The sequence below is a fragment of the Puma concolor genome, chromosome C2, assembly GCF_028749965.1.
Source record: "Puma concolor isolate L17-30 chromosome C2, mPumCon1.1.hap2, whole genome shotgun sequence".
Taxonomy (NCBI): domain Eukaryota; kingdom Metazoa; phylum Chordata; class Mammalia; order Carnivora; family Felidae; genus Puma; species Puma concolor.
Window position 1 is genome coordinate 152,063,146 of NC_141675.1, and position 14,533 is coordinate 152,077,678.

Genomic DNA, 14,533 nt, shown 5'->3' on the forward strand with positions numbered 1-14,533 from the left:
TTACTTAGTTAAGGAAGTATGATTTTCTCTGGTATAGCTTTATTAAGATGTAATTCACATGCCATAGAATTTAATCATAGGAAATACAATTTTTTTTAATTTAAAGATTTTATTTTTAAGTAATCTCTGCACCCAGTGTGGGGCTCAAACTTAAACCCTGAAATCAAGAGTCACATGCTGCACCAACTGAGCCAGCTGGGTGCTCAAGTAAATAAGATTCAACTAAATTTTTAAAGAAGGATTTAGGAAAATATTTAATGTTCTATTTAATTCACTAATTAAAGCCATTTATGTGATCCAGTTTATTTTACTCTGTTTATTCTGAAACTGTAAGTATTTGAAGTGAAAAGTTTCAGTTGCATCTGTAGCATCTTTGATTTCATATTCTTACTAATTTTGCTGCTTCATTTTTTGGCAATTAATCTATTCAACATTGCTATATGTTACTGATTTATATATTGGGGTTTTTTTTGGCACTTTTAGGTTATTGAATAATACCACATTTTCTTTTTTTTAAGTTTATTTATTTTGAGAGAGAAAGAGTGCGTGCACGCTAGCACACAAGCAGGGGAGGGGCAGAGAGAGGGAGAAAGAGAATTGCAAGCAGGCTCTGTACTGTCAGCACAGAGCCTTACATGGAGCTTGAACTCACGGAATTGTGAGTGAGATCATGACTTGAGCTGAAATCAAGAGTTGGATACTCAACTGACTGAGCCGCCCAGGTGCCCCTAAATAATATCACATTTTCTAACTCTTGCATCTGCTTTTTTCCCTGCTGTGTGGCAGGCTCAGTAGGTATATTTAAAAGTGGGCCTGCCAAATACTATACACAAGGGGATTAATTATTAGTAGTTATTCATAATGTGGTTTTACTTTCTAATATTCCTTTAACAAAGTTAGCATTGAATTGTCAGAGACTGGTTTCTTTAAATATATATACCAACATATTGGGTATTGCATTCCCCTTTTCCACATAAATAATATCCCAGGTTATTTCTGTTGTCAATGACAAAAACCTAGAACTATTTTTCCTAGATACTGGGTTCTTGATTGCCTTTGCATTTAATTTATGAGTCTTTTTTCACCTTGGTTTCTCAGCAAGGAGAACTAATGAAAATGAAAGGAAATGAAGAGTTTTCAAAAGAAAGATTTGATATAGCTATTATCTATTACACCAGAGCCATTGAATATAGGTAAGAGCAAAATAGAACGAGATCCTTTTTGTGTGGCAGATCAAGTTAGAATGCTAGTCAGGAGAAATAAAAACAAGGCAAGGAATTAGAGAGTAATTTCAGTTTGCCAAGTGGAATAGATGTTCTCACCCTTCGGCACCAGAACTATTAGGGATGGCCTGGGTCGATGAACTTAACCGAGCAGTAGAATTCAAGCAAGTCAGACAGGATTGTGAATATTACTTCTACCCTACCCCATTTCTCTCAAGCTTTCCAGTATAGGGTCATCATTTTTTTTTTCTTGTTCTCATTTTGCCTTTAGCTGACATCTTCCAGATTGTTAACTGATCAAAAAGGGTTAGTTACTAATACTTAAGATTCCCATTAGAAATTCCCATTTGGGAAGTTTTGCTTCCTAAGAGGGAACTTTTAAAGGATAATAGTTGGGATTGTTGAGAGAAGGTGTGTATTTTTTCTACCTCATCTTCTGTTTGCTCAGCTGCTAGAATTTTGTAGCATTCCTGCATGTGTAACTCATATTTGGTTCCTACTGACATATTAGCTGGGCCACCTAGTATTGTAGCAGCCTTTGGAGGATGTGTTGCAGACAGCTACTCTCTTTCGTGCCTTGCCCATCTCCATGGGGAATGAGTGACTCAAGGTAGCACACCACACCTGGAAGGCTGCTGCTCTGCTCTGAGGAAAGAAACAGATAAAATTAGAAAGGATAAAATGTGAAATGAAGCTGTTTAAATTATTGTTGTAGTTTAAAGACTTTCACAGTTCTTTGTCAAAGTGGTATAGTCCTGACTTACGTGAGTATAATTCTGTCCTTTGTACCTATGCCACACTTGTGGTTTGCTAACTTTTTACTATGCCTTATTTTATCTTCACAGCATCCCTATGAGCTAGGCAGAAATAGTAGAACATTTTGAATACAGGGAAATATAGATTGATTTGAATAAAGTTAACTATGGTAGGAAGTGAAGGAACCAGGACTTAGCCAATTAGGTCTCCTAATCCTATATTCCTTCTGCTCTGCCACATAGATGTAAAGGTTTTGAGAAGTTTTTCATGCCTTATGTTTTCTGTGTGCTTTTTATTTGTTTTGTATGTAATGTACTTTCCTGACTAAACATTATTTCTTTTAAAGACCTGAAAATCACCTTCTTTATGGTAACCGAGCTCTTTGTTTTCTTCGCACTGGACAGTTTAGGTAAGTTGGTTAGAGTACCCCAGTCACTGAGCTATTATGCTAAACTACCCATTTTTGAGAAATATTTCTGTTTTGCAGGTAGACAAGAAAATCCTTCAGTAGTTTTGGCAGAAATAGTGAAATGGTTAAAGGGGCTCTATAGGCTTTATATAGAACAACAATGACAGCAGCAGCTGTTGATTGAATGGATAACATGTATGCTTTTTTCAGTACTTGTACATGCGTTTCTTAATTCTCATAACACACTTAATAGGTAATGTTATTCTCCACATTGAAATTTGGGGGGGCTCATACTATTAGTAAGTAGTGATGTCAGGATTTGAACACAGATCTTATCTGATGGTATCAAAGTTTGTGTTTATAATATCTATGTTACTCCCCCCTTTTTTTTTAAGTTTATTTATTTTGAGAGAGAAAGGACGAGTGGGAGAGGGGCAGAGAGAGAGAGAGAGAATCCCAGGTGTTCCTGTGTTACCTCCTTTTGCTCCTTTAATTGATCTTTCTAATTCTGGAAGAATTTTTGCTGTTTCTTTCCTATATCTTGATATAAAAAATTAAGTAAATCTCACTTATAAGTGGAAGAAAGAAAAGATATTTAATGGTTTAGCTATGAGACTCGAATTATGATTTATGTAATTCAGTCTTAGTTTCTTATGTTGCATTGAGATTTTATGTATTAGTTGAGAAAGATTGTTGACACTGTGCCATGATTTTGTTGTTCCTCAATTAAAAATTTTTAGGATAATATCACAAGCATTAGTAGTGAAGAGTATATGCTATTACGTTTAGTTATATCCTGCCATACTGTAAGATGGGCTTAGAGTGGCTGCAGGAATATATGCACTCAGTAGAAGAATATTACAAGCACAGCAAGACAAACTAAAAAGCCAGTTTAGAGCTGGGGATCCTCAGAGTAAAGCTGCATAGGCATAAAGTCCTGTAAAGTTATTAGTTATAATTCATATTTGTGTTTGACCTTTCTATTGCCAAAATAAAAGGAGAAAACCTGACAAGTTACACGAGATTTTTCACTGTCCGTGAAGAAGGAGGACAGAAGTTGTTCGGGTGAAACAGTTTTCCTGACGTTTAGTTCTGGAAGAAATTTCTTAGATGGCTTACAAGTAACTTGAATTGAGTGATGGACAAGAAAGAACCTCCACAACTTTTCTGTGAAAGCAGAAAACTCTCTGAAAGTGCAGTTTTGGGTTTCACAATTTTTTTGTGGCGTTTTCTGATGAAAGCAGAGAGTTTGATACCAGTGATTTTTTAGTTAAAGTGCTTACATTGGGATGCGGGAGGGTGGGAGTGGGGAAGAGAGTATGTTCCAAGTATGTAGCTTTTAAAAATAACATGTGTTTTTCTTTTATTATAAACAGAACACATTCTCATGGTAGAAAATTTGGAAAATACGAGAGTTTAAAAAGAAGAAAATAAAAATCACCAGTAATCCAACCACCTCGGAGAATACCGCTGTATTAACGTTATGCAGCTTTTAGATGGCTTAAGCCGTGGATAAACCGAGGCTATCTAGACTAGAGGAATGGATGGGCTTGACACAGTCTTCCATCAATACCACTATCCTCAACTGGTTCTGACAAGAAATGAGCTGCAAATGTCCTTAGGTTATTGCGTCTGGCTAGGTCCAGAATTGCAGATATCCTATGCTGTTTGATGGTGAATCTGTGTGCTTTCAAGATGAATAGGTTGGCAACTTGGCTAGCCTCTTGTGAAAATCGAAATGTTGATTGGGCAAAAGGTCGTCCGCTCTGCGTAGGGGAGCTCCGAGAGCTGAGAGGCCAGCCAGGGGGTTTCTGCCCTCTTTCACGAGTGTTGAATGCTAGACATTCAAGGAGGATCCTCTTAAAACTGTACTGCAAACGAGGTGCATCAAAGTAGAAGTACAGAAGCCAGGTAGCCTGGTGAGGTAAAGGTTAAAAGCAGGGTTGTGTGTCCATCCTTGTACTGACTTCCTGATGGTCTAGCTTGTGGTTCGACACCATCGAAGTTTTCACTAGAGGCAGGTCAGCAGCATTTCCTTCTTAGGTGATCACCAATATGTATTGGATGCCAATGTAATGTCAGAAATATTGTGCCACACGGGTTTGTTGGTGTTTCCCACCTTCTCACACATTGTTTACATGACTTGCTCAGTAACCTAGGGATGTTTTCTGAGTCCACAGTACGTCTCATTCCTGATTAAGTGAATAGATAGTGTAGATAGTGTGACTTCAGGAAGGAACACGTTGCCAGTGATTCACTCGTGTCATTGACAGCAGAAGGACCCATGCCCTTTAGCTGAGTTACCGTGGTTGAGATGTTTTGAAGGTCTCACATCTGAGGTTTGGTAGATCTGTCATGGGAATCTGGCTGAGCAGCTGTGGGACACCTGAGGGTAAAGCCTCCAACCACCACCACCCACCCACCCCCCGCCCCCGGCACTGTTCTGAGCACTTTACACACACAAGCTCAACAACCCTCCACGACCCCGTGAGGTGGTTGCTCCTGACTCTTTTTAGATGAGGAAACAGGAATGGGGAGGTCAAGTAAAGTGTTCTCAGATACTAGGTGGGTGTGATGGAGCCAGAATTTAAACCCAGACAGCCTGGATGCAGGGTCTCTACTACTAATCCCCATGGACGGGTGATGGTAGAATCAAAGGGTAATGTGAAAGCTGAAAAGAAAATTAAAAATAAATGCTTCAAATAGTCAATAAACATTAATATCCTTATAGGACATGCTGATTACAAACCGTGAGTCTTTTTTTCATGTCCATCAGATTGGCAAAAATTTTTAAAGCTTCATAATACCAAGTGTTTGAGAGGATGTGGAACAAAGGAAACTTGCGTACTCCGCCGGAGAAAATATAAATTGATGCAATCACTTTGGACAGCAATTTGGCAAGGTGAAGATGTGCATACTCTGCAGCCCACTTCTAGGCTCATATCCTCCAAACTCAGATGTGTCCCCAAGAAGATACGTGCAAGCCTTCACGATAGCATTGTTTGTAAGAGTAAAGGAATGGAAACAACTCAAATGTCCATCAGTGGGGGAATGGATAAACAAATGATGGTATATTCGTACAATGGAATCTTATGTAGCAGTTAAAATGATGACAATGCTGAGTGAAAAAGCAAGTTGCAGAATGATTTGTATGGTATGATGCCATTTATATAATGTTCAAAATATGCAAAATGACTTACATATCCACAATTAATACATAGTGTGTATTAAAACTTTTTAAAATGCATGGGCATGTTAAACACTAGGGGAGTGGCTGTCTCCTGGGGAGGGAAGGAGGGAAAGGGATCGGAGATAAGAAAGATGATACACAGTGGATGTCAACTGTAACAAAGTTCTGCAAAAAGATCTGAAGTGAATGTGGCAAAATGTTAAGATCTTGCTAAGCTGGTACATGGGTGTTGACTATATTAATGTTATTCTTTGTACTTTTATGTATACTTGAAATATGTGATAAAAAGGGATACAGTGAAATTGAAAATGCACATGATAAGATGAAAAAAGAAAAAAGCAGCGTTCCCTAAACATCAAGGATAAAATAAGTGAAAAGTAATCTTGAAAGAAGAGAAATAATAAGTATTTTAAGACCAAAGGTGGGGAGCCGGATGTGAGGTGTATGGGGAAAATGCTTCATTCAGAAATGGTCAAAGTGGTGGTGGTGTGGTTTTAATGCCAGATAGTCACAGTTTGTAAATCAGGTCACCTTTGGGTGAGTGTAGGTGAGGCCAAGAGCCCACCTAAACTCTTCCCATTCATCAGACACGTGCACCTCCAGGTCTGCAGATGTCGCACTTGGGGAATCCTTGGAACGGGATTGGGGTGAGGGGGGTAGTGTGTGTGGAAATGCTCTATCTCCTGCTACAGCATCTGCTGAATACTTCAGGCTCAGGACTGTGCAGTGTACTCCAAAATGCCTGGTGTGACTGAGATGTCCTTTTATTCATGTCTTCCAGAAGTTTACTTTTCAAATACGATTTGGCAGTTACAGAGCATTATAGAGTGATAGTTTTTTTTTTTAATGTTTTTATTTATTTTTGAGAGAGAGAGAGAGCATGAGCAGGGGAGGGGCAGGGAGAGAGGGAGACACAATCTGAAGTAGGCTCCGGGCTCTGAGCTGTCAGCACAGAGCCCAATGCGGGGCTTGAACTCACAGACTGTGAGATCATGACCTGAGCTGAAGTCGGATGCTTAACCAACTGAGCCACCCAGGTGCCCCTAGAGTGGTAGTTTTTTTTTTTTTTTCAGCGTTTATTTATTTTATTTTTGGGACAGAGAGAGACAGAGCATGAACGGGGGAGGGGCAGAGAGAGAGGGAGACACAGAATCGGAAACAGGCTCCAGGCTCTGAGCCATCAGCCCAGAGCCCGACGCGGGGCTCGAACTCCCGGACCGCGAGATCGTGACCTGGCTGAAGTCGGACCCTTAACCGACTGCGCCACCCAGGCGCCCCTAGAGTGGTAGTTTTAATTGAAGTAATCAGCTGTTTTTAGTTTAAAGGAGAATCTAGAAAAAGCAATTAGACATATCTATGGCTTCTGTAGTTATGGGTACTTAAGCGAGGTATGTGATTAGGCTGTGCCTCCTTACTGTTTCATTCCTTCTGGTACTCATATGTGGAAATCTGCATTCTTTGATGGGATGTGATAAACTGTGTAAGGGGGAATGTAATTGGAGAAAGGGAAAGTTTAGCCTTGGATGTTTTTTTTTTAATTTACTTTGGAAAATTATCGAGCTTTAAACTTGGTATTTACTTTGACCTTCACTATTTATTTACCCATTATAATACGTTCTCTTCTTTTAGATCCAACTTGTGATTAATAGCAGGAAGATAGACTTTAAAATGACTTCTGGTTTTTTTGTTTTTGTTTCTTTGGTGTCTTTCTGAATTTCTCTGAGGCCAGAGGCATAAATCAAGTCAATTGTATGTTCCTGTGAGAACTTAAAAAAATCCTAGTGTGTGGTGCTTGACTGGCTCAGTCAGTAGAGCATGTGTGACTCTTGAACTCTTGATCTTGGGGTCATGAGTTTGAGCCTCACATTGGGCCTAGAGCCTATTTAAAAAAATCCTAGTGTGTGTGAGGAATGTCACTGTGAGTGTTTTGGTTTGGTGAATTTTTGCTCATGCTGCTCTCTTTCTTTTGCGGACTCTATTTTTACAAGCTGCTGAATTTGCTTTTGAAGCTTTTGAATTTATTTTTTCAGTCTTCCTTGTGCTTTTAAAAAGCAGTAATGCACATCATAAGAAGTTAAGAGTACAAAAGAATGAACTGAAAACTCTTGCCAAGCTCAGACCCCTGCCCTAATTCATCTTTTCAGATCGTTATGTGTTTCCATAACGTCTTATGCCTATATAAGCGCTTATTATGTTGAATCAAATGCAGTTGCCATTTTTATAAGTCAGAATATAGGCAGTTTCGTTTGGTTCGATGTAATGTTCGTGTGTGTGTGTGTGTGTGTGTGTGTGTGTGTGTGTCTTAAAATATATTCCTTGTGTGTGTGTTAAAATACATATATTTTAACATAGGAGCATGCTCTACACACTGTTGCACTTTTTTCCACCTAATACTTAAATCTTGGAGCTTGTTGCATATCAGTGTATATAGAGATATACCCTTGTATATGTTCATGGCTCCGTAGCCTTTTACGAAATGGATTACTCATGCTTTGGTTAGTTTGTATTAGAATATAAATTATTTCTAGTTAAAAAAAATTACAGCTCTGTAATGATTATCCTTTTACTTATATTCTGCACTCAGGTACAAGTATATCTGTAGAGAAATTGCTGATTGCTTTTACTTGGATGAAAGAGTTTATATAATTTTAATTCCAGATGACAACTTTTGATATATAGTGTATGTGTTTATTCAGTTGATGGTTATCAGTCACTGCTTATTTGGCAGTGAATGACCATTACATCTGAATCCTGCTTTTGTCGCTTCATTGTAAGATCTGTGAACTTGAGGAGGGGTATTACTATTTCTTTGTTGGTCTGGTCAGTCCCTGATAGTGATGACTTATAATAGGGAATGAAAAAAGTGATAATCCTTTTATGTCTCGCAAAGTTCTTACATATATTGTGATTTGAGAGAGTCAATAAATAGCATCCCCTGTCCCTCCCAAGTCCAGAATCAGTTAAGAGATGGAAACAGAAGACAGGCAAATGATGATCCAGTCTTACCTCTAATGCTGATCCAGTTTTTAGAGAACAGAGCTTTATCAGGATAGTCTCATAGCTAAGTGACTTATTCATCCATGATCACAGACAGAACTGGCTACAGCGACTTTTATAAACTTTAAGCTTGGAGGAAAAGGGAATCTGGTGTTATGATGGTGTTCAGTAGAAGATTCCAAAGAGAAAAAGAAGAGGCTACGCCACTATGATTTGTGCCCCTCCCCCTCCACTAGGTAGTTATTATTCATCCTCCAGGGAAAAGTTAGGGGTGGGGAAGGAGATAGCTGAGAAATGGTTCATCTAGCAAATCCACATGGAAGCTAGAGGAGGGGACAATACGTATTCATTCCTAACATTTTAAGGCAAAGTGTAGCATGTCGTATATGAAGAAATAGGTGAAGGGGCTGGAGAGAGAACACTTTGCCATGTAACAGGTATTCAGTTGGATCATCTAGGCTAGAACTCTCTCTTACCTTCTGTTCAGTACTCTCACCATTATGTCACACAGTCTTTAAGAGTAAGTAGCCATTTGCATTTCTTGTTTCCTGTTTTCAGAGATGTATTGTTCAGGGTATTGCTGTTCCTAAAGGCATACCTGCTCTCCAGAGTGTTTAGGTTTCAGGCTCTACTAGGTTGGATGAGCAGTAACCCCATGTAATTTACTATGCCCAGTTGGTTTTAGTAGGAGGATGTGGTCATGTGCTAGTAAATGTGAAAATATGTTAGTGTTCTTATATATTTATATACACAGGCACTAATGAATATAGTATTTACAACGTGATTGTAATATAATACTATAGTTGTAGTATTGTATATTATATTAATTATAATAACAATAACATTCAACATTGATTCAGCCAGTATGATGGGAGTTCTGCTTTTAGCTCTGTCAGAAATGGGCAAAAACGGACATAGTTCCCACTGTATTCTAGATGGTGGGCCAATGGTGGGAGGGAGGATGTTGTATTCATGGAATTAGTAGTGTGCTGGGTGGCCTGAATACAGAGGAGGAGGGGAGTGGTGGTCAGGGGCGAGACCAGGGAGGGTCTTGTAGGCTTCATTAAGACTGTTGGCCTTTAAGAACATCAAGAAGTGAGTAAAAGATTTTAAATTGAGGGGAGATGGCACGATTAATACCTTAAAAAGATCAGTCTAGTTGTAGTGAGGAGAATGGGTTTGGAGGGGATGCAGAAAGAATGTGGGTTAGGAGGCTATTGCAGTACTCTAGGCCAGAGATGATGGTAGCTTGGAGCAGGGTAATGGTAGTGGAAATGGAGAAGCGGAAGGATTTGACATACTTTGAAAGTAGAAGGGACAGAGGTTGCTTATGGTTTGGTGTTTGGAACTATTATGAAGTTTCTGCCTTCAGCCACTTCATAGATTATAGGCTTACTCTGTAATACTGAGCTCACTAGAAGAGATACATTTGTAGGAAATAGAACTTGACTTCACTCTTGGACATCCTGATTTAAAGTGTCCTTGAAGGATTCCAGTCGGAATGTCACATTGGCAATGAGTTAGGTAGGTCCGCCACTCCAGGGAGAGGTTTGGGCAGGAGACAAATACTGGGATAGTTAACCTAGATGATTTGAAGTTGTAGATGTGGGTGAGGTTGCTTGGGGAGACGGTTCCCAACTTTTATTGCACCCTGGAATTGAGCTTGGAAGAAATACCCCCAACCCAGAGATTTTTGATTAATTGGGCTTCTAGCAGCCCCCCAAATAGTACTCATGTGTAACCAAGGCTGAGACCCACTGGTCTAGAGTGAGGATGAGCTGAGAACTAGGACTGAGCCTTGAGGGGCACAAATAGTGGCCAGTTAAGGGAAGATGAACCTGCATGGAGACTGTTAAGAGGTAGCCAGAGAGGTAAGAGGAAAACTGGAAGCGTGATGTCATGAAAGCAAGAGGGAGAGAGTGGCCAGTAGTGCCTGTTGCTGAAAAGCCAAATGGAACTTAGATTGAGCAATATGAACATCTTCTAGTTCCCATAGGGAGATCTGTCTGTGGGAAGCTTGGAATGGATGCTGGATTGGAGTGGGTTGAGAGAAGAGGAAATGTAACAGTATAGGCAGCTGTTAAAAGTATCTAGGGAGAGAAGTAATGAGACGAGATATGCCATTCTGTCATGATGTGTTTGGTTGCAAATAGTAGAAAACCCTGTTTACATGGTGAAGAAAACTTAACCTCATTCAAAAAATCCAGAAGAACGTGGCTCTAGGGTTGTGTATTTAGTTGCTCAACAATGTCCTCAAAGACCTAGGATTTTTCTAGCCCCACTGTGTGACTTGGACCTCAGTCTGGCTACTGTATTTCAGATGTTAAACTGGACATTCTAGTCTCCAGCAAAAGAATGGCTCATGCAATCTTCAGAAAAAAGAAAAATACACATACTGCGAAGCATATGATTCATAAGTATATAGGCTGAATTTTCAGAAACCTTACATGTGTAAGGCCCCGGCACCTTACATGTGTAAGATCGGCACCCAGATCACAGCCCCAGAAGTCTGCTTTTTTCCTCTTCCCAGTCTGCCCACCTCCTCCCCCAGGATAACTACTATCCCAGCTTCCAGCGCTACGGGTTAGTTTTGCCTGTTTTTGTGCAATGTAAATAGTCATATGGTATGTGCTCTTTTATGTTTGGCATTCAGCATTGTTTTTGAGATCCATATTGTTGCATGTAGTTGTAAAGTGTTCATCTATTGCATGAATATACCACATTTTATCCATTCTAATGTTGATGGGCATTTGGGTAGTTTCTAGTATTTGGCTTTTACAGATAGTATCATTGTGAACATACGTATTCATTCCTGTTGAGAATATAATTAAGGAGTGGAGTTGCTGGGATGAAAGTATGCTTATATGCAGCTTTCCTACATAATTTCCTGTCTGGTTGTATCATTTTATACTCCTGCCAGCAGTATATGAGAGTTTCAGTTCCACGTCCTCACCGACACTTACTATTTTGTGTCATTTCATTTAGACATTCTGATGGGTATGTAATGACACATTGCTGTGATTTTAATTTGCATTTCCTTAAGTTGATCAAGGATATTTAAGTTGAGCATCTTTTCATACGCTTATCGACCATTTGGATATTCTCTTTTGTGAAGTGCCTGTTTGGATATTTTCTTTTCTTTTGAGTTGAATGTCTTATTCATTAGGTTTTAAAAAAATTTATTTTGGATATGAGTCATTGGTCAAATATATGTGTTACAAATAGCTTCTCACATTCCGTGGCTTGCCTTTTCACTTTTGATGTTTTGTTTTCACAAACAGATGACACTAACTTCAATATAGTGCCATGTATCAGTTTTTTCCTTTATGATAAGCACTTTTTGGGTTCTGTTTATAACCTTTGCTTTCTCTAACATCACCAGAATGTTCTGTTTCTTTCAAAAGCTTGATTTTTTAACTTTGGCACTTGGACGTATAGTCTACCTGGAGTTGGTTTTTGTATTTAGTGTGAGGTAGGGTTCAGGATGAACATGGATGTCTAGTTGACTCATCACTGTTTCTTAAGAACGTATGTTTTCTCCATGCACAGCAGTGCTCATCTTTGTCAAGTAGATCAGGTGACTATATGTCAGCATCTGTTTCTGATTTGTTTGTACTAATCTGTTGGTCTTTAGATAGACTTTTTTTTTTTTTTAAACTGTATATAGTCTGGTAGAAGCTACTGCTATCTGGCAATGTAAGTTACCTAGCTTTATTCTTCCTTGTAATCTCTTTTTGAGTGATGAGCCCTCTGAGCTCTCATTGGCCAGCTCTGGGTTATAGGACTACCTCAAAACTAGTCAGTGCAAAGGAGAGTGAGATTGCTGTGATTGGCTTACAATAATTATAATTATCACCCTCGTTTTACATGTGAGAAAGCGGGCCAGAGAGGTTAAGAACTTCCTAAATAATCCCAAATTGAGTTAGCGATTGTACTGAATTTAACTTCCATCTGTGTTTCAGTTTTCAGGCTCTGTCCGCTGCAGCTTAGCTGATGTGTGAAAGATCTGGGAATTATATTTTTGGAAATCAGAAGTCTGGCTGACACGCAAAAATAGTGCAGAAAAACCATGCAAATAATAACAAGTTTGGCATAGATGTAGATAAGATATGTGCAGGAAATAACTCCAGAAATAAGAAAAGTAGTTATTCCTGGGTAGTTGTGATTGTGACTCTGGGTGACTTTTTCCTTTTGTTTTGCTTTTCTGTATTTTCCAAATTTCCTATAATGGACATATATGGATTTTTAAAAGTTAAAAAATTATTTTAAACTAGGTTATTTTTGGAAAAGTCAAGAAGTACAAATAGATACACAATATATAATGCCTTTATTAAATACATAAAAATGAATATTTATTTTTCTTTTCAGAAATGCACTTGGTGATGGAAAGAGAGCCATTATTCTAAAGAGCAATTGGACAAAGGTAGATTTCTTTTATATTTACATTCAGCAAGTAATGCCATATAATTTTGTGAGAAATCTGTGTACAGGATGTGAATTTATATGTAAAGATGCTGGATAAAATTAATGCAGAGCTCAAGAATGTGAGAGGGAAATCTTCAGTTCCATGATCAGAAAGGATACTTCACACAACAGTGAGGTCCTGCATGTCTGAGGAGGACAGGTAGCCCATAGGAGTGTTGAGGGTCTGGAGGGTACTTGAGTGATTGAGATGTCAGTATCTGCATTTTCTGGATTGGTCAAAGACCTTCCTATGAAAAATGAAACTTAAAACCTAGAATGAATTATAGGAGACTGTCTTTACAACCTTGAGGTGAGAAAGGATTTCTTAAATAATACACAATGCACAAATCTGGGGTGGGGGAAATCTAGTAAATTTGAATATATCAAACTTAAAAACTACCGTATGTCAAAAGACACCATGAATGAAATCACAGTCTGGGAGAAGATAATTTGTCATATAGATAACATATATAACTGATAGGATTTATGTCCAGAATATGCAAAGAACTACAATAAATAAGAAACCCAGTAGAAAATGGGCCAGCGAAATAGATAGGCACTTTGCAGAAGAGAAATCCTGAATGGGCAATAGAAATAAGTTATGTTTTGTTTCCTAGAAATTAAAATTGTACAGTTAGAAAAATGAAACCAAGAGAGCAGAGTAGAGAGCTTCCAAACAGACCTTCATATACATGAGTAAGTAAAACAATGTGGTATTATTAGGTACTTTAGATTGGCAAATTAAAGAGACCCACAGTCCCAAGTGCTGGTGCATGTGTGTACTAACAGGAACCCTCTGTAAACTGGTGGGTGAGAATTGGTTGCAGCCAACTTGGAGAGCACGATCATATGCTTATGCTGTTGTAATTATTTGATTCTAAGTGTGTGTGCCCCACAAACATTCTTGCAATATGTGCGCATGGGGAGATATACAGAGTGGTCATTGTGGTGGTGTTTTTAATGGCACAGAACTGCAGATACCTACATATCCATTGATGAAGCAGTGATGGATGTGGTATTTTCACTTGATCAGAGTTGTAACTCTCATCTGATCTGGCCCTCTTCTTAAACACCCATTATGTCACTCCTACCCCTCTCTCCCTTGTTCACTGTGTTGACCTGTTGGTCTCCTCGCTGTTCCTTACATATGCCAGGCACTCCCAGTTTGTACTTGTTCTTCCCTCTGCCTAGAATTAGAATGCCTTTCCCCAGAGTTAGCTCTCTTATTTCCTTTCATTTTTTACTGAAAATTGTCTTCTTAGTGAAAACTTCTGGCTGTACTACTAAAATGGCAAGCCTGCCCCTGCCTAGACATTTGCTGCCCTCTTTCCCTGCTTTACTTTTTTTCTTCTTGGCATTTATCATTATTGGACAACTCTGTGTGTTATTTCAACTGTGCTTACTGTGTGTCCTCCTATACAACGTGAGCTCAATGAGGACAGGTTTTTCTGTTTGGTTGGTTCACTCTTGAATCTAGACTGCCTGACAAGCTGC

General features: G+C 38.9%; 1 protein-coding gene across 1 annotated transcript in view; it reads left to right on the forward strand.

Moving 5' to 3' along the window:
• The window catches only part of TTC3 (tetratricopeptide repeat domain 3), a 127,926-nt gene that overhangs the window by 22,086 nt on the left and 91,307 nt on the right, over window positions 1-14,533 (forward strand). Inside the window, exons 9-11 of the mRNA XM_086675956.1 lie at window positions 1,099-1,193; window positions 2,326-2,388; window positions 12,944-12,998. Coding sequence (XP_086532082.1) covers window positions 1,099-1,193; window positions 2,326-2,388; window positions 12,944-12,998 — 213 coding nt within the window. The remainder of the gene's footprint in view (window positions 1-1,098; window positions 1,194-2,325; window positions 2,389-12,943; window positions 12,999-14,533) is intronic.